This window comes from Triturus cristatus, chromosome 9 (assembly GCF_964204655.1).
Source record: "Triturus cristatus chromosome 9, aTriCri1.1, whole genome shotgun sequence".
Taxonomy (NCBI): Eukaryota; Metazoa; Chordata; class Amphibia; order Caudata; family Salamandridae; genus Triturus; species Triturus cristatus.
Genome location: NC_140592.1, coordinates 647,807,819 through 647,831,270, shown reverse-complemented (window position 1 = coordinate 647,831,270; position 23,452 = coordinate 647,807,819). Strand labels below are relative to the sequence as shown.

Genomic DNA, 23,452 nt, shown 5'->3' with positions numbered 1-23,452 from the left:
CCTTCTCCATGCCGGTCTCGATCCAGGGACCGTCCCTCTCCGCACAGAAGGCCAAGATCTCCTTCAAAGCACAGATCACGGTCCAGGGCTCACCGCAGCGACCGCCCCCACAAGAGGCGGCGCACCAGATCGCCCACCTGGTCTTCCTCCACAAGGTCCTCGGTCCGGGACTACTCTCCGACCTTGTCTTCTATACCGCCGTCACAAGTGTCCCCAGTTGATGACATCACTACTTTCTTTGATGTCCTGGTTAGAGGTGCGCAGAAATTGAATATCACGCTGCACACCCCTCTGGCACCCACTTCAATCATTTTTGATACTTTGCATCACCGGTCAGCACCCAGACCTTTGCTACCATTGGTGCCCGGATTGTTGGAGCCAGCTATGGCCACGTTTCTCACCCCCGCTATGGTGGTCTCTGTGCCTTCAAGACTAGCTAAAAAGTATAAGGCTCCTGCTGAGAACCCTTTGTTTCTGAGGGCGGACCCGCCAGCGCACTCGGTGATCGTGGCGACTGCCATGAAATCCCATTCTGCCTCAGTGTCGTCTTCTGTTCCCCCGGAGAAGGACAGCAAGCAGATGGACTCCTATGGCAGGAAGATGTGCAACACTTCCGCCTCCCACATTAAAGTGGCTAGTGCTTCAGCCCTGCTAGGGCGGTATGATCGTTCTCTGTGGGATTCCCTCTCCAGGTTTGCGGAGAAACTGCCAAGGGAAGACAGGCAGGATTTTACTGAAATCCTCCAGGAAGGTGGGCTTGTAGCCAATCAAATCATCAGTGCGGCGGCTGATGCTTTCGATCTCACCGCACATGGCTACTCGCATGGCGTATGTTCTCGGCGCTCAGCCTGGCTAAGGCTAACGGGCCTCAAGCCTGATGCGCAGAAGAAGATTCTTAATCTGCCCTTTAACGGATCATCTTTGTTTGGGGCTCACGCTGATGATAAAATGACCAAAATGAAGGCGGAGTTGGACACCGTTAAAGCCGTGGGACTGGAAAAGCGCAAGGAATATCGCAAGCGCTTTCAGCAGGGCAACAAGCGTGCCTTTCACCAGCGCGTTCAAACACCCCAATGGTCCTCTCAAAATCAACAAAGGTCCCAGTTTCAACAAAGGGGCTGTGGCAGAGGGAGAGGAGGTGCAAAGCAGCAACAGTCCTCCACCAAACAGCCCTAAAAACAGTGAGATCTTACTTCCTCCGCGCTCGTTCGCCACTCCGGTAGGAGGAAGTATCAGTATTCACCTGGCAGAGTGGGAAGCTATTACAAAAGACAGATGGGTGCTGAATATTGTACAGCATGGCTACTTGCTGAGGTTCAAGTCTCCCCCTCCGCAGGTACCCCGACGGAGGCAGGTCCTCTCTCAAATACAAAAACGGCTGTTACTGGACGAAGTAGCCACTCTCCCCTCCAAAAACGCCATAGAGGAGGTTCCGCTCCGGCATAGAAATCAAGGAGTGTACTCCCGGTATTGTTCAAAAACGAGGAGCGGTCAACGAGTACAGACCCATTCTCGATCTCCGTTTGCTCAACGGATTTGTCAAGAGAGAAAAGTTCAGGATGCTGGCTCTGCATCAGATCTTCCCGCAGACTGGATGTGTGCCAACGACCTACAGGATGCTTACTTCCATATTCCTGTCTCAGTGAAACACCGAAAGTTTCTCAGGTTCCAGATCTCTCGTCGGCACTATCAGTACAGAGTTCTGCCATTTGGCCTCAAATCTGCCCCACGGACATTCTCAAAGTGTATGGCGGTGGTAGCTGCCTTCCTCCGCAAACGGAAGATATTAGTCTACCCTTATCTAGATGACTGGCTCCTAAAGAGTTCCACTCCTGCTCGACTCCAGAGCCATATCTCGTTTTGCCTCAATCTTCTGCACTCGCTGGGATTACATGTCAATTACAAAAAATCGGTCCTCAATCCCACTCAGCGGATTCACTACCTGGGCGCCTCTCTGGATTCCGCAAAGGCAAGCGTGTGTCCTTCGGAGGAGAGGTTATCATCCATGCTTCAGAAATGTCACACGCTTCTCAACGTGGCACTTCCCACAGCCAGGCAAGTGTCGTCACGTCTGGGGTCGATGGCGTCGTGCATTTACATTGTCCCCAATGCACGTCTTCACATGCGACCCCTGCAACAAGAACTAGAAGATCAATGGTCGCAGAGGACCGGCCGCTGGGAGGATCGCATTTGTCTTCACCAAGCTGCCAAAGACTCCATCAGATGGTGGATGAAACGCTCCCATCTACTTCACGGCGTCCCTTTACATCAGACGCCTCCGACACAGACAGTGGTCACAGATGCCTCCATGCAGGGCTGGGGTGCTCATATGGGCCAGCTTCAAGTACAAGGTCTCTGGTCCAATACCGAACAGAGTTATCACATCAACTTCTTAGAGCTACGAGCAGTCCATCTAGCTCTCAAATCCCTGTATCCGTCCCTCCAAACCAACCATGTTCAGATTCAGACAGACAACACAACTATGTTCTATCTGAACAAGCAAGGAGGCACCAGATCACGAGTCCTATCTCTGGAAGCTCAGTCCATCTGGCGATGGCTTCTGGCGAGAGACCTGTCCATCATTGCTGTTCACCTGCCAGGGACCCTGAACGTACAGGCAGACTGTCTCAGCAGAGACTTCGTCGAAGCGCACGACTGGGTGCTCAACGAAGACGTCGCTCAAGAGATCTTCCGGTTGTGGGGAGTACAGGACATAGATCTTTTCGCAGACGCGGCAAACAAAAAATGCCCCATCTTCGCCTCCAGGTTCCCCCAACAGGGATCTCAGGGGAACGCACTTTTGATCGGCTGGTCACGGACATTGCTGTACGCTTTTCCTCCGCTCCCTCTCATCCCAGCTGTAATACAGAAGTTCTACAGGACCAGAACTTGGATGATCCTGATTACTCCGGAGTGGTCCCGTCAGTGGTGGTATCCGGATCTACTCCAGCTGTCGGAGGTGCCACACCGGAGGTTGCCTTGCCTACCGAACTTGCTGACCAAGGACCAGGGGAGGGTGTTCCATCCCAACCTCCCCTCTCTTCGCTTGACGGCATGGCTCCTGAATTCATCCAATACGGACACTTAGATCTTCCAGCGGACTGTATGAACATCCTCCGGGAGGCAAAAAGAACCTCCACTAGGAAGTCTTATACCTTCAAGTGGAAGAGGTTCTGCATTTGGTGTAGAGATCATGCCCTTGATCCGATCCGGGGTCAAGAACAGGTTATTCTCCCCAACTTATTGTACTTGGCAAAGTCTGGGTTAAAGTACGCTTCCATCAAAATCCACTTAGCTGCTCTCACAGCTTATAGGAAATCTCTTACCCAGGTCTCATTCTTCCAGATGCCGGTAGTCAAAGATTTCTTAGAAGGGCTTAAAGTATTTTCACCAGTGAGGTCTCCTTCCCCTTCCTGGGAACTCAACATTGTTCTCTCGAAGTTGATGGGAGCCCCTTTTGAATCGATTCATAAGGCATCCTTGCAGCATCTGACCTGGAAGGCTGCCTTCTTAGTAGCCATCACTTCTGCCCGCAGGGTGAGTGAAATTCAGGCCCTCTGCTGCAAGGAACCTTACACTGTTTTCCATGCAAATGGAGTGGTGCTACATACTCATCCGAGCTTCCTGCCCAAGGTGGTCTCGGACTTCCACATTAATCAGGTGATCACGCTGCCCACCTTTTTTCCTCAGCCAACCACTCCCCCGGAGAGAGCTTTACATTCTCTCGACCTCCGAAGGGTATTGAAATTTTATCTTGCTAAGACCCTTTCGCTTAGAAAGTCTGACAGGCTTTTTCTTAATTATGGCCCAACCAATACCGGGCTGGCTGCCTCCAAGAGGTCCATTTCTAGATGGATTGTCTCATGTATAGCCTTGTCCTATCGGCTGTCTCACAAGGTTCTGCAGGGTAGACCAAAAGCACATTCTACTCGAGGGAAAGCTTCAACTGTAGCTCTCCTTCGCAACGTTCCCATGTCTGAAATTTGCAAAGCGGCTACATGGCGCTCAGTGCATACTTTTACACGCCATTATTGCCTGGATTCAGACGCACAGGCCGACGCCCAGGTGGGGCAGGCCTCTTTGAGGAATTTGTTTGCATAACTGCTATGCTAATGTGATATTAATGCATGTTCTCAATGCTAAACTGCTCGTCTGCGAGACTTTGGGTATGGGCTTGCTACTCTATTCATAGATTATGACTATTGATGAGTATCCCCTGGATGAGAAGGATTAGTTACTTACCTGTAATCCTAGTTCTCATCCAGGGGTATACTCTTCAAAGTCATAAGCGACCCACCCACCTCCCCGGACGAGCATTTTTTCTCCTTAAGTTAGTGTTGCAGATCTACTCGGGTGCGAGGGCACCGTAAAAAAGAACTGGCCCAACTGCCACCTGTGGTGCATCATGGGAGCAGGAGGTTTCCTGCAGGTCTTAAAGGCACGGTCCCCCTACTCTAATGCCTTAAAGGCAAGGTGTCAGTTTTCTTAGTTTCTTGATACTCTACTGCAGCCTACAGGCAAATGCCTGCAATTACAGGTTTGCTTTATGGCAATTAAAGCATTGTTGTGTGACAATTGGCTTGGTGCTTCCGTGTTTCCTAATGGGTTAGGGGGCACTGCAATGCAAACCCATGTAATTTACAGCTTTGCCATGTTTGAAACATTTTTAGGCTGCATGTATATGTTTTCACATATGCATATATATGTATTTTCTATATGCTCCGGGATCCCGCACGTAGGCGGGGATTATTCATAGATTATGACTTTGAGTATACCCCTGGATGAGAACTAGGATTACAGGTAAGTAACTAATCCTACATGAGCTGATGATCCCGTTAATGAAAGCTTTAAGATGCAACTGCTTCTGTTGATGTTGACTCCAGTAGCCAGACTCTTCCCTTGGACAGGGGTTCATACGACTGCCCAACCAAGCTTCTGAAGGCGTGTCTGCCCTTAAAATAACATATTTATCGAGGACCTTCCCCTCGGGTCCTGGAGGGGGGTTCCCTGAATCTCAGAGTGGCTGACACGTTGTCACCTGGGCTTCCCACTCACCCAGGCGTGGAGCTGTAACCGGCCAGCTGGCGGAGGTATTTTTATCGCTGTGTGAAGACCAGAAGTGAAACTGACCAGGCCCTGGTGGTTTCACCCCACCCACCCCCTCTTCGCACGCACTCAGATTTGTCCCTCTTCACAGCCTTCTCCACCACCGTGGCATGGGCATCTATCTCCGTCATTCCTCAGTGCACCGTAAGCAGCCCCCCACGTGTAGTGACATGAACCCCTCTTGTGCCATGGGCACATCACTATCCTTTCCTCGACCAGGGTGGTGCCAGAGTGGCAGACTTAATATGCACTAAGGGTTGTCACAGGGTAAAATAGTTGTGTTTTCACAACTGCTATAGACAGACCACGGGGTCCGGGTAGATACTACTTTAAAAAAACAAACTGATTTACTTCTCCAGCGGCAAATGAAGCCTCATGTCTCTGTCGGCAGTTTGCTTGCAGAATGTGGTCTTGAGCTTTACCCTTGCTCGCTGCCTGCATTGATTCCCATGTGTCTGTGACAAGCCTCTTTTGTCTTGTCTTTCTTTTTTTTAGCTCTTGGAGGGGAAGGTGGGTCCACGTGGGAGGGTCCACTTGTGTTAATCATTTATTTCTCATTCGTATTTGTAATAGTTTTATTGATTTTTATACGCAACGCTTAACAATGCAAGTAGGTCTCACTCGACAATAAGTCCTAACTTAGGCAATAAGTCACAATCGATTAACAGCCAATTTGTCTGAAAATAGAGTATAGATGTCTTCCTGTCAAAGCCCACATATTTTATTGTGTTTCCTAGGAGAGCCCTTGGCTCTGCAAATTGCCTACTCAAGGTGTGAGCAGTGATTTGTACTACACAAGTACTCATCAGTAGGGGAGTGGGAGGCGTTCGCATTTCTGTAGTGACATGCTGCGTATCTTTTGGCTAGTAACTTGTGTGGAAACCCTGCAAACTCCCCGCACTCTCCGTAGGCCCCAACATTAGGATTTTGTGGTTAAATTTGAGGGACACTCCGAGGACTGCTGTCAGTCTGTGTTGAATGCATCACCAGTATTCCGCTATCACAGGGCATTCCCTTGCCGCATGTAAGAGGGACCCAACTGATTCACAGCAACTTAAACGGGCTGTAGACGAATTCCTTCTCCCTTTTCACAATTTTTCTGGAGTAAGAAGTTTTGTATAGGTAATTCAAATGTATAAGCTTGAAGGCGTGTGGATGACACAAGCCCCCCGAGTGCCACACGCACCTCTTGTGGGTCATCATCTTCAGTCTTAGGCCAATTTTTCAGGTTTCTCGAAGCAGGATTAATGGATCCTTGATATTTAATATCAGGGAGCGATGTAAGTGGGCAACTTTCTTCCTACCCAGCCTTTCAATGGTCATTTTGGCCTTTAGCTCGGTTAAGTCTGGGAGTATGTTCTGTTCTGCCCGGTATGGCCCCAGTGTGTGGTGCACTTACAGTAGAATTGTAAGATGTGGAGAATGAAGCCTTTCTTAACTTGTTGAAGGATGTTATAGTTTCCTTCCTATATTTTCACAAGCTTCTATACTTCAGTTGCGTCCCAGGCCTTGAAGCAGGTCCGCGAGTCTTGGGACTACCATATGCCTTCCCAGAGTCACAACTCCCTTCGGAGTTTGCGGTCTCAACCTATCCAACACAGAGTTTTGTGAGAACACCAAATGATGATTTTAGTCTCTCTGGTTTCTTAAAATACTTAACAATGTGAATGATGTTCGCATTACGAGTGTGACTAAAAAATAGACACAGAAAAAGAAAATGTGTGCAATCAAGGTCGTTTGCCGACTAATAATCTTATTTGTGCAGAATTTTGCCTCTTGTGGCGATGTGTTTGATATAGGTGATAGCAACTACCTCTGCGTAATTAAAAAAACGAGGGGTCAAATATGGATTTCTAGTTATGTTTTAAAATTTGTTTATTGGGGTTTTTACATTTCTTGTTACATATTAACATCTCGTATCATTGTAATACATTGACACGTGACTGCAGTTAGGAGCGAAATGATTGCGAGGAATAGCATGCACATCATTACTGCATAATAAGCATTATAAAACTAGACACTGTGAAAAATTTCTGGGCAGGACTCCCCTGCCGGTGGATTTCTCGTTATGTTGTCAAATGAATGGCAGTTGCATATTTAGGTCTGGTTATGCATCTATTGCGTGGAGGTTGGCCGGATCTCCATACACATGTTTATAAGACGTAACTGCGTGAAGTATATTTTTGAATTTTGTCTTCTGTGGGGAGCATGTTCAATATTGGTGACGGCATGATTTGTCATACACACTAACTTGAAGTAACCCTGACGTCAGTAGGTAGCATCACCAAATTCATGAGCCCGGAAACATCAGTCAGATACTCTAAACTGTTAATAGGTCAATTAGGTATCCCTAACAATGCTTCACGTCAACATTTTGCCTAAGGAGCCAGTGATTTTCAGGCCATACATTGCAGATGTCAATCCAAACTTTTAAAAAGCAACCAATTTCATATGAGAGGAATTGAAAAAATAACCAAATTCATTGTATTAATCACACGTTAACAGAAACAAGTCTGTCATAACATATCCACTCACTTTCCCCACCCACTCGTACATTGAGCTACACTCTCATCTCACGTAGACACTTTTAGTGTTCTTACTTATAACAACTTATAACAACCCTGACTCTATATCCGCTCTTTCACCACATACCCTCTTTCTCTCTACATCCTCCATTCACTGTCACCACCAGGATTCAATTTCTCTTTTGGCATCCATTTTCACATTTGCTCTACTCTCCGACTCCATTCTCTCTCTAGCTTGTTAGAAAATCAGAATATAAATTACAAGTTGTTTGTTTCCTGCAATTTGACCAATACTACGATGCTTAACTAATCAATATCTGGTAGAATTTGGAATTCTTTGTTAATTTTTCAACCTATTCATCTCAAAGCCTGACATTAATGTTATTTCCTTCTATTGTTTGATCAGTTCGGTTTTTATATATTCTGAATGGGCTCTTAGCTGCTGCCCATTAAGAGGTATGGGCCCGACACCTCCATATCCAAATACATTTGGAATGGACATCCAAGATTAGAGTCAGACTGCCATGCAGGAATAGTGTATGTATTTCACAATATTTTAGTGCATCTGAAATACAGGCAGGGGTGCGGTAGGCCGGGCCGGCAGGGTTAGTCAGTCATTCATATGTTCATCAAGTTCTGACAATTAGGTGTTTGCGAAGTTGCGTATTTGTTTCATGAAACTTTGTGAAATTCCATGTAAATGTAACAAAATTGCACAAAATGTCACTTATAGGGCGAATTTTCATTTGCTGGTAGCATTTGTGAGTTTTTACGCTAGCATGCACCTTGCTTGAAAATTTCTCCTGAGATGCTGGCAGTTATATGACACCTAACTGACTGTCTCAGATTTTAACTTTCAATCTGTTCAATCTGTTTCTGCAACATTATACATTTTATGTCTAATTAGTCTTTTGGGGAAAGATAATGCAGCTGGAATTTATTCTTCTTGCTATTGATACGATTTATTTGCTGCATGATCGAATAGTATACACTGCTTTAACCTGATATGCTAGTTAAATAATATAGTCGTCAGAGCAATAAAGTTTATAATGTGCTCTGACGCTGTCACCATGGGCAGGCAAATTCAGATAGCCCAACACAAGATCAGTCAACCTTCTTCCTCAGATGGGGCGGAAGTCCAACCAGGAAACTGCCCCAAAAGTAGAAACGTTCTAGGAGGTCACAACATTAGGCTGATACCACACATCCCACAAACTTGCCAGCTTGGATTAAAAGGGAACATGTCATGAAACTGTCAGCCTGAAAAGAAAGTAGAAAAGCAAAGGAATAGAGATTGTGGAAAGAGATTAATCATTAAGATATATTCATTAAAAACATTTTTTATGGTGTAGACCTGTCCTCCGGGGCAATCAACTGCTTCACCAGTAACCATGAACGCCAACATTTCAGGTGAAATGAAGACAGAGCATCAAACAAGCTGCATAGAGAAAGAAGTCAGTTGCTAATGTCGATTTTGGAATGATGAACCTACCGTTCTTTATGGAAAACGTAAGGTTAATGTTGAGTCTAGTATCTTCGGATAGTTAATTCTATAGTTTCAGAACCTGACACAATAAGACTTGTTTGTGGGGGTAAACATCCATTAGTACGCGACTTTTACTGTGCATTCCATTACAACGCAAGCGTAACAATGCATGTGCTGTAATAACACGTAGCCTTTAATACGCATGTTATTACATTGTATGCGCTGTTACAACGCAAGCATTGTATTGCGATCCACATCGTTGTGAGGAAACTGAGGCTCTTCCGTTTCCCACAACGACGTGCACCGAGCACCACCCCTCCGTTTCGACGCTGGAAGGAGAAGAGAGGAACCACGAGGAGAGAGAGGTAAGAGGGGCTGTGTAGTTTCAAAGGGTTTAGGGTAGGGCTTGGGTCGTGCAGGGGGTAGTCTTTTAGGATTAAGGGTAGTGTTTTTGAGTTTAGGGTAGTGACGTGGGCCGTGCAGGGTAGTGTTTGTGTGTAGAGACAGGAGTGGGGTCGGGGGAGTGTTGGGCAGGGGGTAGTGTTTTAGGGATTAGGGTAGTGTTGTGTTTGTGTAGGGTAGTGTTTTAGGGTATTGTTGGGGGTGTCGTGCAGGGTAGTGTTGGAGTGTAGGGAACGGACGGGAAGGGGGAGGGTAGTGTTTTAGGGTAGTGTTTGTGTAGTGTAGGGTAGTGTTTTAGGGTTTAGGGAAGTGTCGGGTGGGTCATGCAGGTAGTGTTGGAGTGTAGGGACAGGACTGGTAGGGGGATGGTCATGCAGGGTGTAGTGTTTTAGGGTAGTGTTGTGGTGTTTGTGTAGGGTTTTAGGGTTTAGGGTAGTGTCAGGTGGGTCGTGCAGGTTGTGTTAGAGTGTAGGGACATGACTGGGGGGTGGGAGGAGGTCGTGCAGGGGGTAGTGTTTTAGTGTAGTGGTGTTTGAGTTGTGTGGGGTAGTGATTTAGGGTTTATGGTAGTGTCGGGGGTTTGTGCAGGGTAGTGTTTGTGTGTAGGGACAGGTCTGGGGGAAGGTATAGTGTCGTGGTGGGGATAGTGTTTGAGGGACTAGGGTAGTGTTGTTGAGTTTGTGTTGTGTAGGGTGGTGTATTTCGATGTAGAATTTAGCGTTGTGTAGGGGTGTCTTTTAATACAAAAAATGTGTGGAAAAAGTATGCGGGGTAAAGGGATCTGTTGTAATGACATTTTAAAAGCATTTCCAGGAACTTGCTATCTAATGGTATGCGTAGAAAAATTGCGTTGTAATGGTACTGCGAACTAATAACTTAGTGGTAAAAGTATGCGTTGTTTTGCATTGCGGTGTATCGACATATATTCGCTTGTGGGAACTTCAGGATGTTAACAAGATTCCATAGAGCATAGGTACTCGCAAACATTTGCCCAGGGGCCACAAAATATGGTCTGTGGTGTGACCGAGGGCTGCACTGATGCCAGCAGAGTGGGGGTAAAGAGGGTCTGGGTGGGTCGGAGATGGTGTAAGGGGGTCTAAAACATTTTTAAGTATACAGGCAAGCATTTGTCAGCATTTAATATTAAAAATTATTTAAAACGTATCAAGTCACAGGTACACACGGCTTTAAGTGGGCCTGGTCTGAGGACCAGCAGTTTTTTTACGGGGGCCTCGAAACGGGTCTCTATCGGGCTCTGGTTTGTGCCCTGGCACAGGCGGTCCGTTTATTTTCCGGACAGCAGGCACATCGATGTGCACATGGTGAGCGATGTAGGGGAAGAGAAATCATTTAAAGAGTCATTTTCTCTCTGGATTTCCCTTCTCTTTTTGAATGTCAGGAGCAGCAACATTGTCGTGGTGTAACCACCAGGGCTTTAAGTGGAAGTGTTTTCAATATTGTATGCAAGCCATAGTTGCTGCTTATTTATCTTATGCAACTAGTAACCATTGACAAAGCCAATAGTCCTGACTTGTAGGTATGATGTGACTTGTTGTATCATATATCTGGACTCAATGACAGGAACAGCAAAATACAAGTCGGGCGACACACTGTGCTAAACACAGATTTTTAGTTTACGTGCTTTTAAGCCACACCCTTAATTACATTGACCACGCCCATTTGAGAGGACCCCCCCCCGTTTTTTCATCCCACTTAAAGCCCTGGGTACACACTCCTCAGTGTCCCAGCAGTGTGAAAGGCACCTAAGGGGGTGGGAAATATTGTTCTCCAGTATCCTGGTAGGAGCTTTAAATACCTTGTATTCCGTACGTGGATTAAAACAAATAAGTAACATGTTAAAAACCATTTGAGACAATGAGGAAGACTGGAGGACAGACTGAGTCAGATAGGAGAAAGCAGACAGAGCGGCAGCAAAAGAAAGAGAAACGGAGAATGAGCAAGATTGACTTTACAGATTAAGGGTTGGGGGTAAGAGCGGTAGAAAGGTGCAATGTAGGTGAAACAGACACAGAGATGCGTAAATGTAGAGCGAAATAGGGAAAGAGCAAGGAACGGAGAAAGATGGAGCCAGAGGGCATCAGCCTAGGGAGAAGGGACAGATATGGGGGCATTCAGCCAAGTAAACCCAAATATACAAAGACGAAAGGAAACCATGAAAAACAAATCTCCCTGTAGGAAAAACCTTAAGATACAACTTTCCTCTGTTATCGATGACGAGAAGTATTCCCCCCCCCCCCCCCCCCAATAAAATACATTTTGTCGGGGACAGACACTAACAGGAAGCTCTTGACATTCATAGCTTGTAGACACGCTCTCGTCTATCCGACTGTTTCCCGTTTCTTAATCAAAAGAGGCACAGATTGTTGAAATGTGCCCACATGTCTTCTTAAGCAGTAGCACTTCTTGATATTTCACAGTAGGGCACACTGGAAGCGAAAAGGAAACTTGAACATACCTGCCATTCTTAGCTTTTACTTTTATACCCACGAAATGTAAGCAGCCATCCCATTCCGTCCTGACATTTGTGCTAGGCTGGTTTTACAAGGTTTTTGCCCATCGACGTTGTTGCATTTGAATACGGTAAGCCTTCAGTGCGACTTGTGTGTAGAAAAACCTGACAGTCCAATTTGTTTATTCGTGCATAGTCATAGCCCTGTGAAAACCTTCATGCTTTCTTGCCGAGACGTCCCTCCCACATATCCCTTGGTCGATCTCGAACTTCTTTTGAAAAGTTTTTCATCTACAATAGTGCCCTTCTAGGAGAAAACTCTTTCTGTCTGGTTGGCCTTTTATCCAGTGCTGGAATTGGGGGAAAAATTACTCTGGGAACCCATACATTGGCGTCCCAGGTGTAGCAGAGGAAAGGGAGTGGAGTCACGAGGGGGTAGGGCTCGAAAAGCAGTGTCAGACAGTCAACATATACATTTATTTAAAATAAAATGTTTTAAATAAATTGACAGTGAAGTACGTGTGACAGTAAATATGTCACAAAGAGGTTGCATTTTAAAATGGCTTACAGGGATAAGACACCTGCTGCAGATATCTTTGTGTGCCTAGCAATTTTGAGGAGATAATAAATAGTGGTAAGATAACTCTAGTGGTTAACACCTTTCTGGAAGAGTTCTGTGATTTGTCCAGTCACTGGCTTGACTCATGAAGTAGCATAGAGGGTTAATGTGCCTGCTGCAAAGTGTAACTTGCAGATCACAGATTTATATTTTATGTAGATAGGTAAGTGGGCTACCGCTTTTGACACCGAGATCATTTTGTTACTTGCCCTTCATAAGTTGCAAGTGTACTTGTATAGCTCAGTGATCTATTTACTGGCACCAAGGAGTTGCATGCAAGCTGTAAGTTATGGGTTTATATCCTCATTGTTTTTTATCAGTCTGTTTTTATTCTAAGAATAGGTTACTTTGGACAGGAAGAAAGTCTGGTTAGTACAGCCAACCACAATACCTACATTACGTTTTATAGCCTGACTTTCTTTCGGCTGACCATTCATTCTTACCATCCATTCTTGTAGACATTATATGTTAAGTAATTCCTTCACCTTGAGGCCACCTTATAACCATCTCCTGTACACTGATTTACACACTTGTATGATTTATTGTGCTTCTATGTATGATGTAAAGTGCTCTACACTCTACACTGGAATGAGTAGCTCTATAAAAAGGATGAAGTAAAAAAATAGATGCCATTTAAATCAGTATTTGTGTAATTACTCGTACATACAGGTGAATCCAGTCTTCTTAGATTGCACACACATCTCTTACATATGGAGTTGAAAAAAGTAAAAAAAAAACTGCCTCCAATAGTGACTCTCTTAAGTACTTGTGACATGGTAACAAGCTGTGTGCCTTTGCTTCCATCATTGCATTGGCATCTAGATGTTAAGCTCCAGATGGCTACTAGCCAGGATGCTACTTGAACTACAAGCGGGACGATGTCCCTTCACATTAGGCCCTTGTTTTGCTCCCAGCTGGATGTTAAAATAAGAAAGCCCCCTCGCCTACTGCACGTTGCTTAACCGAACTGAATGCAGACAGCATGAGAGTGCCGCTGAATTTTGTCCTGGTGTTGGAATAGGACACCAGGACAAATTCAGCATGTGTCTCTGGGGAAATAGGTGACAGAACCCCTACTTTCCAGCTCTGCCATTACCGTTTCTTCTCTTTTTAAGGGCTGTGATGGGTTCATCTCTTAGCCACTGCCTGTAAATTTCTTGGGGGGGGGAGGGGGGGCGACCCCTTCCTCTTTAAATCACCCCCTTACTGCCTCCACTTCAATCCACCCCACCCCACCCAGGTAGGCTGCCTGTCTCGCTGTCCGCCTCCTCCCACCTATTTCTCTATTTGTTCGGTAGACTTTCATCCCATTTTCCCTACCTATCTTTGCTTCACTTCTGTTTATTCTTTTCTTTCTGGTTTGCGGTCAATATAGAGGAAAAACCACGCTACCCATTTTTTTCCTTTGGACATGTTTCTTTTCTCCTGTTTTTATTTAGTCGCAAAATTGCTGATGGTTTAGAATTGTAAGTTGTTTCTATATCTACAGGATACGAAATTCCAACCCAGGCCAGTTATGTTTTTTTTCTCACAAAAATCATTGGATTTTCGTGGAAAAGGTATTTTGTCAGTTTAAGAGTTCTCCCCAAAAAGTTTTGTCAACTTTTATTTTCTGGTGCCCCCAGTTTCAAGGTTTCATTATAATGAGCATGACCATCTTGCCATTTTGATATGTATTCCATTTCTCTGGCCTGTTTGTGAGGCAAGCCTTAGCCAAAACCTATTGTATCCATCTGTCTGCAAGTCTCCTAAATTGGAATTAATTAATTACACATTTATAAGATTACTTTTCAGGTGAGCGCTCCAGTCTATTTTTAGTGTGAGGAAGCCAAAATGAGCCCTATGCATGATGCGATGTATTTATTTATTTATTTATTTTCCCCCCTGAGACAACGCCCCGTAATCTGCTAAATATCAAACTGGCTTTTGACAGGAAAATCATGAGTTCCAGTCTACTGAAGGTATTTCTCAAATCGAAAAAGTCTTTTTGACTTGCAAAGTGACTTTTAAAATCCAGTCAGAATTACAAAGAGGAGCGGGAGTGAAAAGTGTATTCTTTGTAATTTTATAATTTGGTTTCAAACCAAGGAACAGATACTGACATGTGTGGAACAGCTTCCACTTTGGGAATGTTGGGGGACTGCCTCCGCAGTTAGTAGGCGGAGGTCCAAGGGCCACTATTTTCTCCACACAGTCTATACCTGCATGTGAATATTTTTTTCAAAGCAGTTGCTTTGAATTTTTTTTTTTCTTCAAATGCAGGAATCCAAACGCAACGATGGAGGTCTGTTGTTTCCGCTCATAGGCTTCAATCCCAGCACCTACAAATATTTGTAGGGTAGTCTCTAAATGTCTCATTCCTTATACATTTTAACAAAGTAGGAGATATTTTGACTTCTTGTAACTGTGCATACGTCTGCTCTTATTTAGAACATCGTCAGCATCGCAAAATGAATACCTGGTCGGAAACCTGTCGGTTTACCTAAAAAATTGACTTGAGCTTAGCCCATCGAATCCTATTGTCCATCTTTAGATACCTCCGCACATAAATGTTTGAGAGTAAATTACTTTAATAACAGAAATTAATAGCTCACTTGGCTAGTCTGAAATCTCCAGTCTATTTTCAATTATGAGAGCACAGCGTAAGGCCCAGAATCCAACTGGATATGTAGGAGTCCAATTTAAGCAAAGGAATGGAGGAAGAGACTAAAGTATTTATCATCGTCAGTCAACTTTCTTCGACTGGCAATCCAGCCATAAAAGTGCTATTCATTAAATCATACAATAAAACGCATTTCTGTTAGTAAGAACTTCTAAAAGTACATAAAAATGAATGATTAAAAGAATGCAGTGTACAGTTATAGAGAGCAAAGAAACTGACCTCGACCGTGCACATAGCACACCACATAATTAATGTTCTTTATGAGCATACAGCTAGTCCATACTTCTTCCTGGTGACTAAGGCACTTATAATAAAATTAATCACTGCTTAACAAATTTGAGGGGTATCTCCTCTGCAAAAAAAACGAGGCTGTCTTGTAATTTCTACAATTAGAAGTGCAGAGTAACAGGATCTGAAAGTGCTTCACCTACGAAGAATACAAAGTACAGAACAACAGAAAGTGCTTTGTTTTGTGTAATAATCACAGGGGCAATTCGGGAGATTGGAAAACCAAGTACCCTGAATGAATTGGCATCCTAGATTAAATACAGACACATAGATCAACAGAAAGCCATTGCAATTCTCAGAGGGGGTTCATCACAATAGGTTATAGTTGAGAAATAACGCTGGTTCTCCCTAGCAAGCTTCTGTATGAATTTGTTATTGTAAATCTTCTCCCATTTGTCTTGTATCCCCGTTTCGTGAAAATTCAATTGATTGACCATCATCCTTGCCTGCCTCCCCAACCAAATCTAGGTAAAGAGTTGCAGTTAGCAGACTGTGGTCACTATTGGCAACTACCACGTAGTCTTGCAACAGGGGACACATCATTTGAGATGATAACCTAGTCAATGTTACTACAATTCCCATTGCCCTTTAATGTTGGAGATAGGGGTTCATCAGAGCTCCTATAGTTATTAGTAAACCTCAGATTCCTAGAAAATAAAACTATTAACTGCCTCTCCATATGAGACATGTTTAAAATGAGTCACTTCCAACCCATGCAATACCTTCAGGCCACAGGGAATAGTGCTACTGTCATTACATAGGTGTAAATTAAAATCTACCACCCTCATTTCAAGAACTTTCTTAATATGGCTGTGCTGTAAATTTACTTTGTCGTCTTCTAAATCAGCAATGACCCTTGATGAATTGAGATCAAATACATTGGAATACAAATTAATCAAAATAATATAAAAGAAATCGGTCAAAATTATTAAAAATATCTTATAGAAACAGGTAGCATTAAGTTCCCTTATTTTAACAACTTAATTGCAAAGAAAGTGGACAAACCACCTTTGGGTCTTCCTGAGCAGGAAGGAGCTAAAGAGTTTATACAGAAAAATCCGTTTAGTTTAGACTCCTCTTGGGACCCAATTTCCTGTAAACAGATTATATCATGGCCACTAATAAACAATACCCAGTCTGGGTTTGCGAGCTTACACCAGCAACATTCCATGACAATATCCTTCCTAATACCATCTCTCATAGTGGGGTTAGTTGCTTATTGGGTGGCCAAACAAATTAACTGGGGGGCAAGATTAATAGTCCCCTTGTGAGCTCTCATTGCAGAGAGTACTAGTAATGTTATGTATGACCAGCTACACAGGTCTTCCTTAGAAGAAGATGGAACATATGTACACGAGTAGCCTTGCAGCTTGTATGCACTTCCGAAATGCAGTCAGTCCTGAGCATCCATTGTAGACAGAACTTCAAAACTGTTCTTGATGGGGACATTAATAAGTGGTTGACCAGGATGGCCAGTTGTAATACCCAACACCCGGAGGGCTTCCCTTTGTGACCAAAAAGGCCCTTTCGAAAAGGTACTTCATTGCACTCTGAGCCGGTATCATCCGAGTAAGGCGCATGAGGAGAAATTGACCAATTTAAATATTCTTAAAATTAATAATCACACAGTCCCCAGGTGATACCTTAGGGTGAATAATCAACCTAGTGGTCCTCCTGACAAAACGGACTTCCATTGCTAAATCCTATGACGACGTTGAATTGGATTCCAGTTAAAAGATTGTTTTATTTTTTTGAAGGTCGTATGGTCCTCCTCTCTTTGGGGTAGTGACACTGGGTTGTACTTTAAGATTATTAAATAAGGTGTACTCTGGGGGTAGTTGTGGGTGGACTATACAAGACCTACTGGGTCTACGAGGCATACTGTTACATGAGTCCGCTTCTGGACTTCTGTCTCTTGGGCTTTGACTGTTGGACTGTCAAGTTTATGCTACTGCCTGAGTGTCGGCTAAAAGGCTCTTTTGGCATAAAATGAAAATAAAACTTGACTTCAAACAGTTAATGGGGTGTCCAAGGCTCCAAAGGTGAAAGTCCAAATTTTTACAACGATTAATTGACGTCTGTGACTCCCTGCCTCATATTTTTGAAGGTTCTGGTATTGAACAAAAACCAGAACGTTTGAGTGACTTGAGTAAAGAACGTTGAAACTGTGCTTTCTCTCCCTTCATTTACTCAATATTAGTTAATGTCATGTGTTCTATCGCTTGTATTCCATTTTTGAAAATTAATGCTGTTAATTTTCCTTTGTGGTTCTCTCTAGTATACATGGTCATTGGCAGCGTTTAGGTGCAGCAACTAAACCTTTCTGCTAAATTGCGCTGGACTCCTAGGTTTTGGGCTCAGAAATGTAGCTATAATGTTGATGACAGTGGTAACCACTGTTTATGGGGTTTGTGGGCTATGACAGCCATTTTGAAGTTTATCCTAAATTTCTGAATCTGAAAGCTCATGTATTTTGTTCTAATGACTTTTCTTTCGTCTTTGCAGGTGACTCAGAACCATCTTGCTACATTTGCACCACATGTAATGACGAGTTCACCAGCGCATGGTTCTTACTTCATCATGCTCAGAATATCCACCGTTTACAGATCTACCTAAGTGCAGATGATGACAGTAGCCCACTTGTGAAACAAATAGATGACTGTGCTTTTCGAGGGACCAGCCTACTGCCACAGCCCTGTGACTTGTCAGATCGCAGGAGATCGAGCACCACAAATAGTGTCAAAGCCCCCCAGGCACCAAGAGAGCGATTTGAGGTCCGCTGCCACTCCAGTTTGATGCCTGCTTTTAAATTTCCAGAGAAAGACCTCTCAGAAAATGCCCAACGTTTTCATTTTGACACTAGCCCGATTGCAGTGTACCGTGGTAATCAGGAGCAGACATTCATCCCATTCCAGGCTACCTCAGTACAAGAGGAAGCCTTAAACTTTTCCACTAAGCTCCGGGAACTAGCAGGGAATTCCTTCCCCCATAGTCCAGGTCTGTCTTGCCAAGCACAAGCACATTCACCATTCCTCCAAGTACATCCAGGACCCCTGAGTGAAGATGAGGCTATGGATTTGAAGAGAAGATCCTGTGAGTTTTGTGGCAAGACCTTCAAGTCCCTGAGCAATCTGGTGGTGCACCGCCGCAGCCACACAGGAGAGAAACCGTACCAGTGCAGGTTCTGTGACCATGCTTGCACTCAGTCCAGCAAGTTAAAGCGCCACATGAAAGTTCACAGACTTAAAGAAACTATGTCCATCGGTGATGTCTGCAATGAGGACACTGACCTAGAAAGGCTAGAGAATGGTCCTCCGGATGATGACGAGGAGGAGGAAGAGGGGTACGAGGAAATGGATGACCATGGAAAGTCAGACATGGACAATCAAAAACCTGTCAAAGAAGAGCTTCAGGACCAGAGTGACCAGGATAGCCTTCAGGACCCTCCCATGTGTATCAGCTTCATCCTCAGTGAGAAGTACTCAAAAAATAAGAAGCCAGTGAATGAGTCCGAGACTGGGATGGGAATGGGGACCCCTTTCCAGCAGGATAAAGCACCTGAGAATGCACGACGACCAGTGCTCTTTACAAATTCACCAGGCTTTTATCATTCTAAGGAGAGCACTATGGAGCACAAAACACAAGATGGAGATGCAGTGACTGGTAGCATCCGAGCTCCTGAGTTTAGTCTTCCGAAGAGATTGCATCCCTCTCCAGAGAATCTTCTCTCTTACATCAAGAAAAGAGTGAAGTTAGAGCATGATTCTGAGCCCCTTCTCCCATTGCTGCCACCAGCACTCCATACTTTCTACTCTCAGTGGTTCGCCAACTGTTCAGACTCTCAGAACCTTGTGAAGGAACTCTTCCCAGGCTATAGAGAGGTGCGTCCCCACTTTTTCAACAACTCCTCTGAAAGTTCCTTTGATCCTGGCAACTCTCAAGCAGTCCCAGGAGATGACAGCTCGGAGGAAGCCCTGTCATCAGAGAGTGGCATCGCCAGTGGAAATTGCACCCCAAAACAGAACGGCTTGGATCGGGGTGGCTCCAAGCGTAGCGACACTTGCGAATACTGTGGCAAGGTCTTCCGCAACAGCAGCAACCTGACAGTGCACCGTCGTAGCCACACTGGAGAGCGGCCTTACCACTGCCAACTGTGCAATTATGCTTGCGCGCAGAGCAGCAAGCTAACACGGCACATGAAGACACACCTACAGGATGGCAAGCCAGCCTTCCAGTGTGAAAAGTGCAACATCCCCTTCAGCGTGTTCAGCACCTTGGAGAAGCACATGAAGAAGTATCATGGTGCCACACTCTCCTGCACTGAGCTCAACAGAGCAAATGACATGGACTAGACGCCAAGAACTTCCAGTGTGCAGAAACCCAATGTACACCTTTTTGTTTTTATAAATACAAATATATGTACTTGCACTGATTTTATAACGAACACTCCAACTTCTGTGTTTTTTATGAACCTTTGACTATGTGGTGAAAAAATGCTGGGACGTAGGCAGCTCCTATTTTCTCTGTAGCGACTGGGTTCTCCAGCAGTAGCCGATGTGGAGACCTGTGGGTGGCACTTCTTGGTTCTGTGATTGTTCGCACATGTTTCTCAGCCCGAAAGTTCATTACAAGCTGTTTTGTTCTTTAAACCGACTTTGTCATTTTATTTATTACAAGAATGTCAACGTATTCTGGGTTTCATTGCAGAAAATGAACAGAACTTGGTGAATAGGGGACAGGAATTGTTTCAATGTGCTGTGTAGTTGCGGGGTCTCTAGCCTTGCCCTTGCTTTATCTCCACCTTTCCTTCAGTGCTCCAAGGGCAATGCAGGAGACATTGGCTTCTTTGGAATGAGCGGAGCACACTTGGTAGGCTTGGTGGCTCTTACCTGACTTTAAGGTCTGTGCTGCTGTGTTTGTGTATCTTTTTCCTATTTTCTTTTTGTGTCTCCTTCCATTTTCCATAAGGAAGTTCTTTTCCTTTGAGCAGCCTAACGTGACCAGGTGTGCGGCAGGCCTCCCATGCTCGTCTTTGCTCTAATTGGGCTGTTTGACTACAAGACAGAATATTACTGTCTCAAATCTCCTGAAGGTATTAATATGGTTTTATGTTTATATTTGTCACATGTTCTGACTGAGCAACCTTGCGTCCGAGTAGCTAGCCATCCACCCACCACACAACAAACTGACACATCGGTGCTGTCAATTTCTCCTCATTTGCCTCTGCCCCATCACTGATGTGTACATGACATTCCCCCCTCATTGACCTTGTCTCTGTGGCAAGAGGGTTTCCTCCAATACTGTAAAACTGGAGTTCAAATAGTAAAAGGCCTATGCACGAATAATATGGACGGGGCTGGACGTGTTTTCCAGCTTCCTTTGTTTCCATACTTTTTTTTTAATTGTTTATATTTACGAACGGTTCTATTTCTTTCTGGGAAGAAGTCTAAATGGGAGACAGTAAAGTCTGGAAAAAGATACTCTTCACTTTCTATGGCCCAGTCTTAGGCAAAAAAGTGCCCAAACAGGGTGTCTTGGGAGGACCTGCTCCTTTATATGACTGACTGAGGAACAGTCCCCCAAACGTATAGCCAGGTTGTGCCTTGCTTTGATATTTTTTTGTCTGCTGTAGCTCATTGTTTTAGGTTGTTTGCTAAGCATTGGCAATTCTGTCTCTTAGAGATAGTTAGGTTCATCTGTGTTAATTTCCCTCCACCATCGAATTTCCCTGAAGGACGGGGTTCCTGTGCAGCACCACAGCCCAAAGATAAGGTTTTGAACTTCCATAGGGTTGACAAATAAATTGTCCATGTTTGTTAGAGTACCTCCTTATACTCGTCCAATGAGATGCTCCGTCACAGAAAAACAAAGATGTCTAAAATTTCCAAATGTTACTGCATCATGTCATGGTACATAGTCAATCTGCTGTTAAACGGAGGACAGTCTTGATTTCACTGATGATAGCGGTCATGGAGTTTTATTTTTATCTAAAATCCAGGGCATTCGGCCCAACTCTTTTTCTTAATACAGGCCTTCAGAATTTGAATTATAAATTCAAACTTCACCTACCAGGCTCTTAAACATTTTTTTAATTCTTACTCCACCAAAGAGACAAAAATATAGGAGGTGGAGTGACCGTGCTTCACAGCAAATATCCAACATTGACATCTTCCTTGCAAAATTGATGATTGAATGCCAGCAAATTGTGTTGAACCGAGTAGTTGTTAACCATTCCCCTGGAAGGAGCACATGTTGAACCTCAAAATTGTTATTTCTAATCCTGATGGCATTTGGCTAGAATCAAGTGTCTCCTGGGGAACATCAGCTTGTGGTTTGATATTTACCATGACCCATTGGCATCGCACCTGCCCCATTCGAAAACCCAGTCACAGCTAAAGATGTACACTGCTGCTTGAATGAGATTAATCTTTCTTTTTCTGGAATGCCTAGTCTGTTATCCTTGTACTGTAGTTCTAACTTAAGGTCCAGGACAGCTCCTCATTTTGATTGATGGAAAAGGTAGGGGCTCTACTAAAACAGAGGTCCTTATGGTGCAAGCCAGTGACTGCTTAGACACATGCTTCTGTTGTAGCTACCTCGCCAAAAACCTATTTGGAATCCACAAGGAATGTAGGACCCAATGTACCAATATTGTGTGCATTGCAGATGCAATTTTAGCACAGCATGTGTTGCAATCCAAAGTTAAGTTTTACGTTGGGGTATACAAATTCATCGAGGATGAAAAATAGTATTCAGTAGTGTTTGCAGAATCCCTGATCCATTTATAGCAATGTGCCAGGGATCGCCTTTGCAAATGCCCGCAGAATTTGGCATGGAAACCTGTGAGGATATCAGACCTCCATCCTTGCATTCGCTGAATTCCTTTTGTTTTACTTCTGGCATAAGCCAAGACACACATGTATATGTGTATATATGTATATGAATGTGTATATATTACCTACTGGCTGTCGCCAGTAGGTAGTTATAGTTGGGACCTATTATCCATAGGAAATCCGCAACATTCTATTTGGAATAACTTTGGCGCCGGTTGCTGAATCTTCGCGAAATTTTCAAAACTCATGGCCTGCTCCGGTCCGTTACTATCCTGAGAAGTCTCGGGGTGATTCGTCAAGCGGGGGCCGAGAAAAAAGGGAGGTCCCAAAACGGGTTTTCCCCATGCAATTTTCCATAGGGACCTTTAGTCGCAGCTACAGCGGAACAGCTGAACGGAATTACACCAAATTTGGCAAAAAGGTAGACCTTGGTTCAGAGTCGTGCCTTTTGCTTAAATGGTGTAAATCCGCTCAGTAGTTCCTGAGAAAATCAAAATCACATATATCTCTGGGCGGCGCCTAACCACACATCTTATCGTGAGATCTGATTGGCTGTCAGCACCTCATCCAAGAAGTGTTGGCAGCCATCTTGGGACCAATATACATGATAGCACCTCGTTTAAAAGCATTGCAGTTAATAGAAGGTTTTAAGACTTTAGTTACATTATAAATAATTTGTTGATGGTACCATACTCCTTTTAGGAATTGTGGTGTGTTCTAAGGTGATTTTACCATGTGAAAAAGCCTTCTGCTGGGATATCATGAATCATGTTTGAGAGAAATATTTTCTCATGCTTTTCCCACAGAGGTTTGGAAGGTGATCTATGAGCTAAACTGAGAGCATATTTCCTGTAAATTCACATTATCTTTCTCAGTCATGTGAGAATGAAGTCTGACTTTCTCAGTAAAACATGTACATCCAACAAGGGCAGAGGCTGTCATTTGATTCCTTTTGTTCTACTGCAGCTTCCCAGAGTGTTCTAAAGGACAACTAGAGCGCTAACAGGCTTACTTATTACAAAAGTATGGCATACCTGAAGCAATCTTGATTGGAATAAAGT

General features: G+C 44.2%; 1 protein-coding gene across 6 annotated transcripts in view; it reads left to right on the top strand.

The window, feature by feature from the left end:
• The window catches only part of LOC146798433 (B-cell lymphoma/leukemia 11B-like), a 65,908-nt gene extending 45,701 nt beyond the window's left edge, over positions 1 to 20,207 (top strand). For all 6 annotated transcript variants that reach the window (XM_085625706.1, XM_085625702.1, XM_085625701.1 and 3 more), the window contains exon 3: positions 18,064 to 20,207. In XM_085625706.1, coding sequence (XP_085481832.1) covers positions 18,064 to 19,910 — 1,847 coding nt within the window. In that variant the 3' untranslated portion in view covers positions 19,911 to 20,207. The remainder of the gene's footprint in view (positions 1 to 18,063) is intronic.
• The last annotated feature ends 3,245 nt before the right edge of the window (positions 20,208 to 23,452 follow it).